This window comes from Populus alba, chromosome 13, assembly GCF_005239225.2.
Source record: "Populus alba chromosome 13, ASM523922v2, whole genome shotgun sequence".
In the NCBI taxonomy this organism is placed as follows: Eukaryota; Viridiplantae; Streptophyta; class Magnoliopsida; order Malpighiales; family Salicaceae; genus Populus; species Populus alba.
The window spans coordinates 3,289,778-3,307,853 of NC_133296.1; the positions used below are offsets into that span (position 1 = coordinate 3,289,778).

The window sequence follows — 18,076 nt, forward strand, 5'->3', positions numbered from 1 at the left end:
TGTTTTTGTGTTTCAAAAATGCTTTTGAAAAAAAATTATTTTTTTTTCAAATTAGTATTTATTTAGTATTTTTATATTATTTTGATATGTTAATATCAAAAATAATTTTTAAAAAATAAATAAAAATTTATTTTAATATATTAAAAAAAAAAAAAAACACCCACTACTTTTCCTCCTCACCGGATGTTAAAACTACCAACAAGTGAACCACATAGAGCTCTCCGATCTGCCTAATGTGAGGACACTGACATCAGTATAATTTTAATCCTATGCAAAAAATAATACAGTTAACCACTAGCTAGCAAGAAATAAAAGGGATGAAAAAGGTTTAGACTTTTCAGTGCAAACTCATATTAATCAGCAATTACAGTAATGACCAAGTCTTTAGTATAATGGAAGTAAGTTTTATAATCTCCCGAGGGCTTATTCTCTACATTTTAGATAGTACAGTAAAAGTGAACCAACCAGCTCTGGAATTGTAGCCTGTGGCAATACACCATCTGCTCCTTAGGCTTTGTATTCCAAAAGCACAGATCGCCTTCACCCAGCATTTGCTCTTGCAACGTTCTTCACTGGAATAACTCCATTCATATTGCAAAGATACTCAAAGGATTGCTTCGAAGTAGATGTTTTTGGGAGGTATACAAAAGATATTGGCAATCTAAACAACTATACCATACAACAAGATTCACTCGTCAAAACTTTCATCATATAAAATATTTGTTTTCTCAAAACCATCAGCAGTTAGACTTACCCTCGTCACAGGAAGCTTCATCAAGCATGTCAAGAAATCCTTTTTGTGCAGTCCCTTGGAATGCAGAAGCATCCAAACGGAACCCATATGTAGATGCTGCTTCAAATTTTGTCCAAAGTTCCTTCTTCAGCGTGTTCTCACCAGGACGCTTCCCTGTCCTTATTGTGCTTTCAGGCTCCTTCCATAAAGGAGTGCTTTCTATTATTAGCTTTGAAACGCCACATACAGGTCCTGTTGGAAAAGAGGAACTTTGATTATGATAGTGTTCAACATACTATCAGAGTTGACAAAGAACATTATGAAAATGAATGGATACCTCCATTGCAAGGTTTCTTGATTTGATGACTATCTCCTTGAACATCACATTCTTTTGAAAGAGTCGAATTCGTTTGCTGATTCAAAACAGGAGCATGGACTTTCAAGTGGTGATCAGCAACATGGATGTCCAATGATTTCTCAACTGGTGGCTCCAAAACAACACAAGTTTTAGGAGGTGAAAAGGACCAGTTTGGAGATGACTCTAGATCTTTAATTCCCATTCTAGATCTATAAGCTCGTTGTATCCCTAAGAGCTCTGGGTACTTCAATGTCAGATCCTCAGAACCTTCACTGCCAGAGGATTCAGAAATGTGTGAATGAATTCCAACAGGAAACGGCGTGGACTTCCGCAACCTATAATTGCCTTTATGAGTCGACTGAGAGATGGGTTCGAGCAACACACAAGATTTTGGAGGAGACATGTTTAAGCATGGGGTCATAGCAACAAAGTGGTTTTGTTTTGAAAACATCGGGGAAGAAAGACACTCAAGTTTTCCTTCAGTTGCAACAGGATCAGAAGGCTTACTTGTGATCGGTTTTGTTGCCATGTCTTCAAGCAAATCTTCATTTCCATCTCCAAAAATAGTAGAAGTTGATGGTGGCTCAACAGCAGGATTTAAAGCAATCTTTTCAAATACTGATTTAGGCAAGTCTTGACATCTAGAAGATAGTGTTTTTGGCATAGGGAGGGGTGTTAGCAGAAATAGTTGCCTACCTCTCTCAACATTGCAGCCAGCTCGCCAGGATACAAGGGGAGAAGGAGAGATAAGCGAATCCATGTTGGTTTTTTCTGGGCTGTCAACATCAAAGCTTCCATCTTCATTTATTTCAGAAACAGTTTTATGCGGTAATTGATTTTCAGGCTCCACAAAATGACTGGAAAGAACCTTCTGAAACCTAGGGACCCATGGCTGCAATAATTGAACATGATACCTATATCATTTGCACAACAGTGTATGCAAGGGAAGTAAAATACGGAGAAAGAAAATGGTAGAGTAGTAACCTTTAAAGAAGAAAGCATATTGGACACGACATGCATAAACGATTCAATTTCTTGTCTTCCCTCTTTGCTTGTGGCCTTCAATTTAAATGCTTGCGCAACAAGTTCATCTATCTGTAATTTGATAGATTAATAATGAATGAGGCAGCTACAAATTGAACATTAAACTAAAATATGTTCACAAAAGAGGATGTCATATATCCTAAGCCAAAGTGCAAAACAAATTACACACAAACACAGAGTAAAACTAAAAAATTATGAAACAAAATGAGAACAAGAACTCTATCTCAATTCTCGAAGGACGACATCATGTCAGTAACAATTGGCAATCAATCACTAAAGAATCTAAAACAACCCGCCACTAAACAATCCTGTCGAATTCCTTCAGCATTGAAGCATACAGATAAAGGAGCACATTGAACATGTTCAATAATACCTGCTGAAAATAAACTTTGACACATCTCTAAAGTGAAGAAGCTAGCAATTGAAATCAGCAAACTAAGTGTAACCAAAACATATCCCACTACAGTATGTAACCGAATTAAGTAAATTACCAATAAGATTTAACTAAAACCCTTCTTGTTGATGCGTAAAGATTTGCTTGGAGCTGGCTGAAACGTACAAGATATAGAAAACACATGCTCCAATCCTCCTCTTTCGAGGTTCATGATTGAAAAAAAGGGCACCCTTCATCCATTAATGCTTTCCCTAAAACCTGCCTCAACTATCATGGTAAAATCGCACTAAGCTTATTGAAGCTTCTTGGTTTCAGAATAAAAAATTTCTTTATTGGGTTACATATATACTTGACAAAATAAAGAAAACACTAGACAGATCAAAATCATCCAATTAATCAAGAAATTTGAATTCTCTCCGAGTTTCATCAGAAACAATTAAAAATCAAAACTTTCTCCATAAACAAAATGTAGTAAATGGAAGATTTGGTCTTAAATGGAGAAGTAAGCGAGTACCTGGCGAGTGAGAGACGAGAGATCAGAACGGACAAGCAAGAGGCGATCGAGACAGTCATCGTCTTGTTGTTGTTGTTGAACCCTAACAACACTTTCTTTATCACCGATTTCCTTGGCTGGCATTGATATTTTCTTGGGGTTCACAGATTTCAAGAATCTTCCATTGTTATTTGACAAGTCTTTCAGTGGCTTCCTCACCGATGATTTTGATGCTATTGAGTCCTGATGAGACTGCTTCATCTCTTTATTGATTCTGATAAACAAACAAAGAAATCGCTATTCAATAAGCCACCGTCAAATTAGGGTTCTTAGAATAGATGTTGTTTTTTTTCAAGGATGGAGACTGAGATGGCGTTTGGTGTGGAGAGTTTTGAAATTCAAATCTCAACGGTAACAGAGGAATAAACACCATCTTCAATAAATGGTTTACTTATAAATTACAATTTCCAACTTGGTTCTTAAACCGGCTCAACTTGATGAGTTGATGCGGAAAAAATCTGGTCATCATCCAGGATGGATTTTTAATTGAACATGGCAAACATTGACCCGGTTAAGTTGATTGGGTTTTTAGAGACCTGATCAAACCCGACTAGTTTAACTATAATTTATTAAACTCGACCACGTGAGTCTATCTTGTGACTTGAAGCCTGACTTATACCCAGTTTTATTTCAAAATATTTTTTATATTGATTCATCTAAACTTGAATGATCTGATATGTTGGCATATGACTTTAAAAAATCAGTCTAAATTTAGCCGAGCCAAAATCAAGATATTAAAAAAAAATTAAAATGGTGTTTTTTTTTTTTTTTTGACAAAAATAATAGCTTTGATGACCTATGGGTTGAATAGGCAAATCCTAACGACTCAATCAGGTCCTAAACTAGGTTAGATTTTAGTCTGGATCTATTTATTTGTTTTTTTTGTTTTAAATGTGTTTTTGAAAAAAATTAAAATTTTTTATTTTTTTATTTGCTTCAAATTAATATTTTTTTGGTATTTTAAAATCATTTTGATGCATTGATATTAAAAATAAATTTCTTTTTTAAAAAAAAACATTGTTTTAATATATCTATAAATAAAAAACATTTTAAAAAGTAACTACAATTATATTTCGAAACAAACTAAGAATAATAGTTATAAGGTCAACACTAAAAAGTTTAAGAATAATAGTTATAAGGTCAACACTAAAAAATTTAAGGTGTCAAGCATAGTGACTATGCCCAATCCCCAAGTCACGTGCTTGTTCTTAGGCCTAGGTGCAATGCTTGGGCTCAAAAACATATAAAGTAAGTAAGTTTGGTGTTAGATCCAGGCCATAGGCTCAAATTTATTTTTGGATAGTAATTTTAGATTTTTTAATTTAATTAAATTTATTTGAATACTTCTTCCTCATTATTGAACTGAAAATTATATAGAGAAAATGAAGATTTAATGGGAGTTAATTCATATGAGTTAATTCATTGTTGGAACAAAATATGATTTATCAAAACCCAATTCAACAATTTCACTATTTTGTTTATATAATTTGAAATGCGAAAACTGGCACCAGCCGCCCTCGTAGCTCAGTGGCTTGTGTCATTCACATCCCACAAATCAAGGGTTCAAAGGCTGGTAGATGATGATGATGATGATGATGGATATACGCTAATTAATTATTGATCAACACAGGTATTCTAAAATACCTTTTTTAAAAAATAAAAAATGAAGTATTTTTGAGATATTATTATGAAATGAGGAGAAAGAGTTTTGGATATTTTTAAAAGTATGGTTGCGATTATCTTTTAAAGTGTTTTTAATATTAAATTAATTTTTTTTATATTTTTTAAATTTTATTTTTAAGATCAATACATTAAAATAATATAAAATATATAAAAAAATTAAATTTTTATATAAAAAATTAAATTTATTAGAAATATAGGTTGACTTGTATTTCCAATCGTAGTTTAAGATGTTCATTTATACCATTGCATGACCAGTATTATTGTGAATATTTTTATATTTTTAACATCATTAATTATTATTTTAGAAATAAAAAATAAATTTTTTTGAAGAAAGCTTTGATAGAGGTAGCCAAGTATCATACATATAACATCAACAAACAGACTAGAAATGCGAAAAGTGTTTTTCAATGAAGAATGAATCCCAAATCGGAGTTTTTTGTTGTCTTCTCTGGTAGGCGATGGGAATCCGTTGAGAATACCATATTAACAAAAGTGTTTTCACGGTTTTGCATTTTCAAAAACTTAAAACTTATATAAAATAGATTTTTTGCACGGTTTTTTTCATTATTATGGGGTTATTTGAGAGGTAATTTTTAATATTTTAATAAATATATAAAAAAATTTTCTTTTTTTTATCATATCATTAAAATTGTCATGATGTTATCTTTTTATAAAAATAATACATTCATATTTATTGCCGACAACACTTTCTTTTTACCCCTTTTTTTTTTCTCATTCTCTCAAAATCAATGTTGAATATGCAAAATTTTAGGGTTGTCTTTTTATTTATGGGCATTGCCATTAATATTCTTATTATTTTGATTTTTAATTTTACTTTTTAGCTCTTTTATAAAAGAATTACTTATTTTTAATTTTATTATTCAATTTTAATTTGGAACATGTTATTTTTTTAATTTGATTATCATTCTTTTGATTTTTTTTATTCCTTAAAAAAACTATTTATTTTCAATTTTATCTTTCAATCTTAATTTGGGATATGTTATTTTGTCCAATTTGATCCTTATCCAATTTCATTATTTTTTTTATTTCTTTTATCGAATTGACTTTTCTTTTCAATTACACCCTTCAATCAAAAAATTATTTTTATTTTTTATTTTGATTTCGATCCTCATTCTTTTGATTGTTTTATTTTTTTTGAATTATTAATTTTTTTATTTTTAATTTCATCATTTAATAATAAAAAAATCACAAGATAGTAATCACCATTTAATTTTGATCCTCATTTAACCCGGATTGACTTAACTCTGATTACCAAGATTATAAATTTATTTCTATAGTTATTTTTTCACAGGATAGTAAGCAATTCATTGTTCTTGATTAAAGCAAGTAGAGTATCAATATGGAAATGTTTTGTTGGAACAAAATATGATTTATTAAAAACAACTGTTTTTCTTTTATCTTGTTTATATAATTTGAAATGTGAATCCCGTCACCAGCCGCCCTCGTAGCTTGTTGGCTTGTGCCATGCACATACCACGCATCGAGGGTTCAAAGGCTGGTAGATGAGGAAGATGAAGATGGAGGCCATTGATTACTTAATTATGTTGATAAATGGAGGTATTCTAAAATACCTTTTCTTTTTAAATCTTTCCTAGACTTTCAAATAAATTTTAGGTATTTTTTAGATATTACAATGAAATGAGAAGAAGAAAAATAACACTCCAAGGATAAAAGTTGTCGAGGAAAGCTTTGATAGAGTGAACCAAGTATCATACATATACTCGTATCCACAATTTCAATCACTATGCCACCATATCCTCAATTGAGTTGTCAAAATTACAGGCTATAGTTTTTTTTTTTTTAAGTCAAGGAGTCAAAGATTGGTGAAGAATAATCAAATGATATTTTAAAAAATAAACAAAAATAAAATCAGAAAAAGAGGTACTCCAAAATAAGTTTTTTTATTATTCACTTATACTTTTTTTTTTTAAAAAAAATTATAAGCAAATAAGTTAAGATTAGTGTTTAAAAGTGTAATAACAATTATTTTTTAAAGTGTTTTTTATTACAAATATATTAAAATAATATATATTTTTTTATTTTTTAAAAATATTTTTGATATCAATACTTCAAAACGATTCAATAATATAATTTTTTTAATTTAAATTATTTTAAAAAAAATTTAAAACATGATTCCAACTTGTCTATAAATACATAAATAAATAACACATTAAATAAAAAAAATAATGTAAATCCACTTAGATCATTATACAAACTCATCATCTACAAAAATGACTTCTAGTCCGACCAAAATTCGGGCTAAGATTAGGATTGCAGCAAGTTTTGGTTTTGGACTTTGTAATTTAAGTGAACAAGTTTGAGTCAACAATGAACTGAGAATTATCTATCAGAAAACAAATAGCTGAAAACGGATTATACATTATTTTCACACAAGAATCGTTCTTGATTTCGAACGCCGGCACGGTTTGCCGGCCAAGGTGGGATTCATTGAAGCCTCAAGCTAATGAACTGTTCTTTCCAGACGGCATCAAGAGATTAAAAAGAAGAATCAAGAATCAACGCCGGCCTTCCTTGTAGCCTGTTGGTTTGAGTTAAACACGCTCGATCCCAAAGGTTATGGGTTCGAGGCTGGCACACAGAGAAGGAAAGAAACCATATATACTTCGAAAAGAGGTATTCTAAAATACCTTTTTGCCGGCCCCCAAAACCCATCTTGCAACCAGCCGGTACACCGTGTGCTTGCAGACTGAAAATGATAATACTGACATATAAATGTACTTTAATTAATTTTATAATATCTTAAAATGACTGAATAAGCTTTTAATATATCTTAAAAAAACTTGAACTAATAATAATTGAACTAAACCGCCAAACAAGAGATAAAAAACCATCATCTTCCTCGTGCCTTATTGACACGGTGAAAAAGAAATATATATCAAACAAAAAAATATTCATGTTAAAATGTGTATTTAGAAGTGTGGTTGTGATTATTTTTTAAAATAATTTTTATTCATAAAAATATATGAATAATATTTTTTTATTTTTTAAAATTATTTTTAAAATCAGTACATTAAAATAATTTAAAAATATCAAAAACATATTAATTTAAAGTAAATTTTTTTTTAAAATTTTTTCAAAAATATTTTAAAAACACATTACCAAAAACACCCAAAGGTTTCCAAACACCAGAATACATGTCCCCTTCTCTTCCCCCTTGCTCACATCCTTGTTTCATTTTGTAAAAAAATAATTCATTCCACACATTCCTCGTTTTTCTTACGACATTGCATTTATCATATATTCAATACAACTTAACTAATCCAAATCTCTAAGGGACTCCAAATGTATACACGAGACTTATTTTGTAGGCGTTCGTGAACTTCCAGGGCAACACTTGTCCTTCGACCTTACAGCCTGATTATTTGTCGTTGAATTTTACTATTGTATTGTTCCTAGTACCGACAACTGGCCTTTTGATTTTATAAAGTGGAGCATCAAATATGAAATAATCAAGTGAGGGATCAAGTGATTCAAATGACCTTAATCATACACTCAAAATTAAGCACAATCTTCAAGACAAGGTTCAAATCTGGAGGCTGTGTTTGTTTACCGAAAACAAAACCAAAATACGATGAACTCCTTCTATTTTCCAAGCAATTCATTAACAAACAAACAAACTGCAATTATCTAAAAGATACTACTGTAGTAACCAGAATATCTAGCAGCCCTAAAATCCACAAAAGTTAAAAAAAATAATCCAAAAAAACTCAATCCCCACCACCACATCATCATCATCGTGTTATCATCCCCTTCTCCTCAAACCCAGTAAACCAAAAATCTCCTCAAAACCCACTAAGTCAAAGGCAAATAGACATGAACATGGAGATCTCATCAGTAACTCTATCTCTTCCAAAACCCCCACGTTCTCTTCCCTTCTCTTCCTCTAACTCCACCTTCTTTAACACCACTGCTTTCTTCAACAAAACCAAGTCTTGTAACTCTCTGGTTCTTGGCAAAACAACAAGTGGAAGTCAGAGGGCTAAAAAGGGTCTTACTTGCAATGCTTTGTTTGGTCTAGGAGTGCCTGAACTGGTTGTTATTGCTGGAGTGGCTGCTTTGGTTTTTGGGCCCAAGAAATTGCCTGAAGTGGGAAAAAGTATTGGCAAGACCGTCAAAAGCTTCCAACAGGTTAGTGGTTCCTCCTGGCTCTCTTTGGTATTCAAGTAGATGACAGAAATTTCTTAGCTTTATTGTTTGTTATGCTGTTTAGGTATCTGGGTAGTGAATATGATTGGAAATTTAATTTGACTGAAACAACTATTAGTTAAGTTTGTGGATTTCATGCTAGACCCAGAATAGAATATGAGGAGAAGAACAGAAAGGAGGATGAAAGATTGTTACTTGCTTCAATTGTGGTTGATTTGTTTTGGGTGTTTAAAGAAAAAAATGGGGGACAGAAGTGGTTCAAGGTAGATTCTTGCAACATATGTCTGCTATGTTGGTTTGGTTTCAGTTAAATCTACTCTTGCCATTCCAAATAGATGCACAAGATTGAGCAGGGATTTCTGGATTGTAGATCTTGGTCATAATGATTGAAAATTAGCCTGTGAAGTAATTGATTTTGTTCATACATCTTCTGATCGTAATGGTCGATTAATTTAGCTTCTACTCATTCTGGGGTTGTTTTATTGGGGGCTATTTGCATGGCAGTCGTTTTTCTCTGGTTCATGTGTATTTCTATAACCATATTGTGCTTGCTCGGATCAATGGACATGTTAGGTGACTATCTATTTTCTATTTTGCAATCCCTCTCTTTTTCGGTGACAATGCTTGGAGTATTTCTGCCTTGCTGTTAACATCCATGAGTAATAGAAATTTGGTTTATTGGTAGTCTTTTTACTCGAGTTTGAAGCCCCCACCACCCTTCCTCACTTTTCCACCACCTTTTTCTGTTATTTTATCAGGTGATCACACCTTCCACTGAATTTATATACTCAGGATGCTTGCATTTCCCCAATTTTTTTTATGTCACAATTTGAACTTAGTAACTAAGATAAGGTTTAGGGCTTAATTATTGAGATTTGGACTATGTAATGTTGATATGTTAACCAAGCTGGCAGGGAAAAGCTTTAAAGCCTGATATGTCGTTGATTTCTGAATCCATGCCTCCTAAGTTTTTCCTTGTAATTGCTTTTTATAAACAGAACGTAATAGAAATGAATCCTTAAACTCAGTTTTTGGTTATAATATCTTTAAATAAAACAGTTCCTCTCTATCACCCATTTGATGGATCACCAGCTTGACTTTGCATAAATTCTTCACCTTTTCTAGGCCTCAGAACTCTGTATCCAGTTCTGTGCAAAGAATGGTTCTTGTGCTGGTCAACTTTAAAGTGAATAAATCTTCCCAAACAAACTGGCATGCATGGACAAGGCTGCAAACCAGATAATTTGATGGTGAATATCAATTAATGTTACCCGATCTGTTTTGGGTAGGTTGTGGCCAGTTTGCCTTGGCGATTGCTTTTTGGGATTTTGATGTGAAAAAAGAAATGAAAACAAAAGGCACCTGTGGAGATAAAGTTGGGTGAGAACAATGCTTTGTTAATATGTGTTGTCGATGACTCAATAGCGCTTTCTTTCCTCAACGCCAAAAAAACATTAAATTTTAGCCTTTGTCAAATCTGGGAAAAACACTGATTTGGGTGTGTGCCACATCAGCTGCTTTTCATAACCAAGCACTTCTGAAATGTGATTGGGGCAAATGGAGCTCCAATTGCAATAAAAAAAATTCTGTCTTAAACTGTTTGGCTATGCCTACACAGAATCCTGTCATTCCTCTGTGTGTGTGCACGCACTCATGCACGTGCATCCCTATAGTTTATCTTTTTAACGGAGCAGGTGTCAGTGAAAGATGGAAACAGATGGAATTTACAGCTTGGTTGAAAAAGAGAGAAAGAGAATAGAAGCTACTGCTTTGAGTTTGTGCTGTACAAATTAAAGACTGGAATTGATAACAAATAAAGGAACTTATTTTGGGACCCTTACAAATGCTGACAATTTCAGATTCAATTTACTTTTAGTTTGCACAAAAGTTTGAAACAACAGTAGATCTGTCCATTTTACATGTCGTGTACCTGTTTTATGTGCTTTCAAGGAACATTTTGCCTTTAATTAGGACTTGATTAAAGAAGTGACTTTGTGGAATTGGTCCATGATGACTTCCATGCTTGTTGTTTGCAAGTACGTTTTCGTTTCTTTATTTCCTAGATGAGTAAATTATACCAGTGGTAACTCTTTAGTATTGATTGGGAAAGGTTTTTTTTTTTTTTTTTTTCCTTCCTTATGCCAACTGGGCCTATATTGGGGTTGGGAGTAGACTGAGTCTGAATCTCCTTGACATCTCAAAAGAAAAAGGTTTGTCTCAGGTCTTCTTTTGGGAGTTCTTTGATGTTTATTTTTTTCCCAAAGCTGACTCAAATTTATTGCTAGAAAAACCATGCATCAACTTACTATTCCCTTCATCAAAATTCTCTGTAACCAGAGAGTTCCTTGTAACTATGCATGGCAGTGTTTTATACTTGGGCATTTTATAGATAATATCGAGGTCTATTTTTCTGAGCAATTGACATTGAGGACATTTGACGAAACCAGTGTGCTTTTGGATGGCATCATGTTTTGATGATTCCTGCTCTGGTGTTTTTTCAATGTTAGTGACATGACCTTTTCAAACCAAAGAACCTGGCCCTGTTAATTTGTGGTTTCTATTTTCAGGAAGCTGTTTCATGCTTTTGTATGTTTGTTTGCATTGATTCTATTTTGAGGGCTCAAAATTCCTTCAAACTTTTCTTTGGATGCTTTTCTGGTTTTACTATAAACGCATGCAAGTCTCAAATGCCCCTTTGTGTTTTTTCCTTGAGTGCAAAGGCCATGTTCATCATAGAAAAGTAATGAAGTTTTTAGAGTGGTGTTATTAGTGTTGGAATTGGCTGGTCATATTACTTGTGGGCATGCAGAATCCCACTTGATATTGAATCAATATATAGTACACAGATGGATAATCTAATTCTATGGCAAGTTATAGGAGGATATTCTGGAAAATAAGTTCAACGTGTTGAAATCATCAATCAAGCAGTGCACTTGTAAAAAACAGGTGCTCTAGGAAAACCAAAATGGTTCATTTGTTTATCAAATTAAAACATAAAAAGAAATAGCATAATGGACTCACTTTAATAGTTTAAAGAACTGTGATGAACTGATCAATTTTTTAAGGATCTCTATGGACCCTATGCTGAATTTCTGGTAGAGATAAAAATAATACAGATGAGCAAGGAGCCATTAGTAAGGGCTTCAAGAAAAAGTAAACAGTAAACCGGATCATTCTGCTGCTTTAGTCTAAAGATAATCTGATCTCTAGTGTTTTCTTTTTTAAAGCTTGCTTCTAAACCAATGTCTGTACCCTGAGAATTATCTGGTGTTGTTTTCGACAATTTCTGGCAATGATTTATTCATGTTGCAACATCTTCTTTATTCTCTTTTTAGGACATGTAAATTAATACAATTCGTTTAAATTTGCAGGCAGCAAAAGAGTTTGAGTCTGAGCTTAAAAAGGAACCTGAATCTGAATCAGAGACCCCTGGAGAGCAACCTAAAGCAATCATTGAAGAGAAGAAACAAGACGTCGAAGTCTCTAGCTCTAAGGAGAGTGTATGAGTTTGTAGACATGTAGTTGCTACGTTTTCTCTAGCCCTAAGCTGTCGTGTCCTCTTCTTTAGATCAGATTATTCATATTGATTTGCGATGTAGCTGAGTGAGAAACCTTGATCTGGCAAATAGTAAAACCATCATGTTTTTGTCTTCTATTTTTCATGATGCCTGATAAAGAACACAAGCTAGGTCAGCTGGCACGCTGGCCTATCAGAGTGCAGTGATGAAGGATGTATTCTATGCCCGTGACACAAATTTATTCACATTAAAATTGCCAAAAACTAGAGCTTTTCCTTCTCCTTTCCCTTCATTATCACCGATTTCCCTTCATTATCACTGATTTCGAGCCGGACTTGGCACTCAAAGCTGAAGCCTATTATAATTTATTTATAATTATAATTATAAGGAGCTCTAAAAAACATGGGTTTTTAATGGTAGTAATCCACTGTATCCATAGTTGTTTTTTCTTAATTTGGTCATTAATCTTTATTTATTTTCAATTACATCCTTCTATGCTAAAATTCATGGCTAATTTATAAGAAATTTTTAATGAGGGACAAAATTGAAATAAAGGGGATAGAAGTGTAAAAACAAGTGGCTGTATCAAAATTGAAACAAAAGTACATTTTGATCCTCTTTTAAAATGATAACTTTTCGGACTCTAAATATTTAAAAAATTCCATTATGATGCAAAACTTCATTTTACTCTTTTTTTTTTTTTTTTCTAATTTTTGGTTTGAGGTTAGAGATAGAAAGTCACTTGATTCTAATGATAGAGAGAAAATATCATTTGACAATGCTTTCAATCACCAAAATGATCGAATTTGGTGTTTAAGAGTTTCATTTGATAAAAAAAAGTTTCAATAAGGTGTTTTTTATTTTCAAGTTGTCTGAAAAAGTAAATCTTCGAAAATTTTTTGGGTTTCATGTTGATTTTTTTGGGCCTTTTTTGAATTATTTTAAGGAATAAACAAGTTTATTTAAGTTTTTAGGATTTTTTGAATAAGAAAATGGTTAAAAATAGATTTATTGGGTGTTGAACACCATTGGCCAGACTTTTTAGTGACCTCTAGTTATCAAAATCTAGACAAAGCAGGTGATGTGTCATCTAATTTATTTTTATTTTTTAAAATAAAGTGTTGACTTGTCGTTTACCCCATAAAAAGGGAAAAAGTTTAGCAACCATGGTTTGTCTCAGGGCAATGCTTTTTGAAGGCCTATACTCATGCATCTAAGCCTTTTTTTTCTTTTAAAAATTTTTGGATTGGGTTTTTTTTAACCAATTTACTCCTTCATAGTTGACTTTTTGTTTAGTAATTTATTTTTGGATTTTTTTTCCAATTTGATCACTCACAATTGGATCTTTATTAATTAATTAATTAATTTTTTTAATTCTATCTTTTAATATTTTATTGGGCAACGTAATTTATTTTGGTTTGATATTTGTAGATTTATCATAGTCACAAACAAACACTCTGATATTTAGTTGATTTTTGTGAGAATCTATTTTCTTTATCATATAATTAAATAAACAAATTATTAAAAAGTTGTTTATCTCAATTGAGTCCATAACACGAGTCACAGATTTAACTAGTTAACTTTAATTGGTTAGGAATAAGGCTTCATACTTTGTTTCTCTTGCATAAATAATTCTTGATTTATTTAATTGAATGCATGCATAAACTTTTCAATTTATAATTGAGATTTTTTATGTCAGAAAAACACATAGAAAATGCTGGAATATTCTTTTTTTGTGTTGAAAAAAACATCTATATATATAAGCCACGAAGAAACACGGGTTTGATAGCCAGTGAGAAATGTTAGCTTTATGGCTACAATAATGATTTAATTATGTTTTGATGATAACATAAACATTAAATATTGATGTTATTAATTAAGTAATATGTTATATGTCAATAATAAAACTTTGATTTGATATAATTTTGATGAATTCATGCATATATAAATGCCACACTATAATGACAAAATGATTTAATAAGTCTATGCAAATATATGAATCTTGTTTTAATTGATTAAGACACAATATGAATATATAAATCATGTGTTTCACACTCTTGTGATGATTTAAATATGTTTATAACATTTAAGAATCATTAAACAAGTAAGAAAATGGTTCGTGAAGGTAAAAGATAAATAGTTTGTAAGAATAATGATTACCAACTTTGCCGGTCAAGATATTGCAATAAGATTTTACTTAACTTGGTTAAGACACCTTATAATATCCATCAAATTTAAATAAACCCAAAAAAACTAAAGAAAACCAAGAAAAATCAAAATACAAAAACAACACGAGTTTGAACAATAGTCAAAACGGTCAGACCATTTCTTAAAACAATTTAACCATTTCACAAAATAGTTAGTCTATTTCTAGAATTTTTCTAGAAAATCCCAGGATTCTTTGAAATGATCTAACTGATTTTAAAAGGATTTGACCGATTCTAAGAAATGGTCTGATCAATTTTAAAAGGATCTGATTGATTCTAAAAACAATATAACTGATTCTTCAATAAGTATAAAATTGTGTTTAACAACTAGTTTATATTTTAAGCATATAAGTAGCCATTCCCTTGTCAAAAACAAGTGTGGAATTCTTAAGGAAAAAAATCCAAGCATATTCACTCTAAAAAATAACTTCTAATACCTTTATTTCACTTGTAAACATTCAAATATAAGATTTAATGTGATTTTCCCCCCCCTAAAAAAATTGTGTAATCCACCCCATTTCCAAATAAAAACAATTACGGGTCCACTCCCCGAGCTTTGCTTCTTTCCAAAGAATTACAAGGAAAAAAATTTTATGTGACCATAGCTAAACACGGTTAAACCAAGTAGCACAAATTAAAACATGTTGTTGCTTTCTTTCTTGGCGATCGATCCATTCACAAGGATTTTTGTTCCACGAAATAAATTTTTAAAGCAATAGTTGGCATTCCAATCATAAGCCCACCAGAAAATGAGAAGATGTAATTAAAACATTCTTCATCTGAACCAATAAAACCCTAATCATGTCAAGATTTGCTGATAAGCCAACCACCCCGGTGACCGAAAGACTTGGTTTTCTAGAGGATAAAAGATGATCATGTCCATTAGGAATGACAGGTCTATTAAAACACTTAAACCCTAAAAAGAATCAGGAAAGTCTGATGGAAAAAGTTGGTGAGACTGAAAGTTTTGTCTAGTATCATCATGGTGCCATGATTAAAGAAATGAAGATATCAAATTTGTCACACACCACCATTGTTGTCGCTGCTGCTTGGGTTGGTGGATATGATAGGATAGGATAGGATAGGGTTATTACATGTGGTAACTCCATTACATTATTTTTTAGAAATATCACAGATCGAGCAGCTTTTGATTTTGTTTTTCCTAACCTAACATAAACTTGGGTGTTAGTAGATTTATATATATGCTAGATTAACTCAAACCACAGTGGCAGGGGAAGAGGCTTGCGTCATGCGGCTCCATAATACCTGGTAAAAGGATCGATCCAACTTTTTGGAGGTAGTAGACAGGCACTTTAAAGCAACTTTACTTGTTGTTTTTGGTTAAAAAAGCTTCAACTTCAAACGAATCATGCTAACATCACATACAAGAGGACATTACATTATGATCATCTAGTCATTGATTGTCCAGTCGTTTGTCTATCATCTTCCTTTACAGCACAAGGAATTTAATGATATCTTCGTTTTTTTCTTTCATATTTTATAAGTTTTAATATGATACATACCCGGTTTATAATGAACTCCATCCTTTTTATGATTCCAGCTTTAATCATATGCAAATCTCCTTTTGTATATGAGCACTCACAACCATAGTTTCCGGAGCTAGTTTAAGGTTTCATTTGAACCAAGGCTCGGATTGTTGGGCTAGTTCACTAGATCAACTAACGTTTCAATCATTTATTTAACAAAAAAACATCATTTTGTTCCTTTTTTTAAATATTTTTTTATTGTTGATCCAACTAGGTTTGAATCGAGTTTGATTGAGTTAATTTGTTAAGTTTAATAACATCAATATTTTTTCTAATTCAAATTCAAACACAATTTAAAATTAGATTTTTATTTACGGATTTTCCATATCATTCAGCTACATCAAATTTAATAAATATACCTGCAACAAGAAGCATCAACATAATATCAAGAAATCTTTTGCTGCAGTAATGTTTTGAAAAGATGCAAACAAATAATTTCTTTCTCTCTGAGAGACGTTGGAATGCACAACACATCTTTAGGGTTGGAAAACTCCAAAACCATTTTTAAGGAACTTGAGAACTTTATAAATAGCATGCATGCAAGTATAGAAACTGATGAATCAATTGGGAGATGAAATTGTGGTAGATTAGATTGATTGATTAATTGTCTCATTAGAGAGTGTAAATAACAAATTAAGCAAGATTATTTAGTTTAACAAAAAAAAAGAGAAAAGCTTACTAAACATAAGAATATTTCAAGGAAAGTCTTAGAGTTTATGCATGTTGCAACTATAAGCATGCAATGAACTTGTGAACATATATATATATCATGTCAATCGATCATGATATCAAATACTAAAATATATAAAAGTTTCAACAAGCATACTGAATGTGCATTCAAAGAAACTTAAGAGATCAAAAAAACTATTATAACATGCATGCTAAAGAAAAAGGATTAAACAAAATAAAATAAAAATTTACTTGTTAAAACATTTTAAAATTGATGAAGTTTCATTGTTTTTAAGGATAAATCAAGACTTTATTGCTTATCTCTTGGTGCAATGAATGTTTACAATAAGTTTTTCAAGATTCCAACAACATTTTCTTAGTTTATATGCACTTCTAAACAAGATATCTGAACCAAATATTATATAATTCAAATATTTCTTAAAAAAATGAACTTCAACTCTATATTTGAAAGGAAAATCAAAGTATAAAAAAGAAGAAGAAAAACACTAAAAATAAGATGAGAAAGAATATATAAAAATTTGAAAAACATTGTCACAAACTCTTCATTCACCTTTTTTTTATAGTAAATTTTGAAAGCTTAAAGGTTAGAGAACTAATTCAGAGTAAATTTCCATCATTAGTAATACTTGATTAACTATCATAAATCAATAATTAAATATAAATATAGCAGCCACAAATATAAATTTCTTGAGCTATAAAAACTATTTAGATTTGTATAAAATACTTTTGGAATAGACTATTAACATTCACGAGCTGAAGAAATAATTCTTCGCGGAACAAATCAAATTCAAATTTTAGCTAATAACAAATAATTTTCTGTAACCCAAAATATTATTTTACTATAAACTCGTGCCTGACCTAACCTTTACATTTGTGAGTTTAAGCTTAAAACTCATTTTGCATATAATTTCTCTTTTTTATTCAAACCTAACTTTTTAACTTTTCATTTTATAAATGCCAATAAAGTTTTGATTTTTTAATGTCAATCAAGGTTTGTTTATATTAAGTTCACATTCATCTATAATTTATTAAAATTATATTAATATTTTATATTAAAAAGCATACTGACATTTAAAAATTAAATCCAAATAAATTTTCAACCTATTTTGTTCTCATATGCACATCAATCATATTTTTTAATCAAATTTCGTAAAGAGCAAT

General features: G+C 31.3%; 2 protein-coding genes across 3 annotated transcripts; one reads left to right on the forward strand and one right to left on the reverse strand.

Moving 5' to 3' along the window:
- Window positions 1-327: 327 nt before the first annotated feature.
- Window positions 328-3,545, reverse strand: LOC118044039 (uncharacterized). 2 transcript variants are annotated; one of them, XM_035052189.2, is made up of 5 exons: window positions 3,044-3,545; window positions 2,076-2,186; window positions 1,071-1,983; window positions 755-985; window positions 328-669 (listed from the first exon to the last, which is right to left on the reverse strand). In XM_035052189.2, the coding sequence occupies exons 1-5, from the start codon at window positions 3,281-3,283 to the stop codon at window positions 662-664; spliced, it is 1,503 nt and encodes a 500-aa protein (XP_034908080.1). In that variant the 5' UTR covers window positions 3,284-3,545; the 3' UTR covers window positions 328-661. The 2 variants fall into 2 exon arrangements, with proteins under 2 accessions (XP_034908080.1, XP_034908077.1); XM_035052186.2 differs by having other exon boundaries at window positions 328-985.
- Window positions 3,546-8,278: 4,733 nt separating this feature from the next.
- LOC118044038 (sec-independent protein translocase protein TATA, chloroplastic) lies at window positions 8,279-12,608 on the forward strand. Its single transcript, XM_035052185.2, has 2 exons — window positions 8,279-8,935; window positions 12,325-12,608. The coding sequence occupies exons 1-2, from the start codon at window positions 8,621-8,623 to the stop codon at window positions 12,457-12,459; spliced, it is 450 nt and encodes a 149-aa protein (XP_034908076.1). The 5' UTR covers window positions 8,279-8,620; the 3' UTR covers window positions 12,460-12,608.
- Window positions 12,609-18,076: the final 5,468 nt, after the last annotated feature.

Excerpts from the sequence above, each read along its gene's own strand:
- LOC118044038 (XM_035052185.2), top strand. The coding sequence starts at position 8,621 with ATGAACATGGAGATCTCATCAGTAACTCTATCTCTTCCAAAACCCCCA. Across the intron at positions 8,936-12,324 it reads CCGTCAAAAGCTTCCAACAG|GCAGCAAAAGAGTTTGAGTC; the intron begins GTTAGTGGTTCC and ends TTAAATTTGCAG.
- LOC118044039 (XM_035052186.2), bottom strand. The coding sequence starts at position 3,283 with ATGAAGCAGTCTCATCAGGACTCAATAGCATCAAAATCATCGGTGAGG. Across the intron at positions 1,984-2,075 it reads ATATGCTTTCTTCTTTAAAG|CCATGGGTCCCTAGGTTTCA; the intron begins GTTACTACTCTA and ends CAATTATTGCAG. Across the intron at positions 986-1,070 it reads CAAGAAACCTTGCAATGGAG|GACCTGTATGTGGCGTTTCA; the intron begins GTATCCATTCAT and ends CTTTTCCAACAG.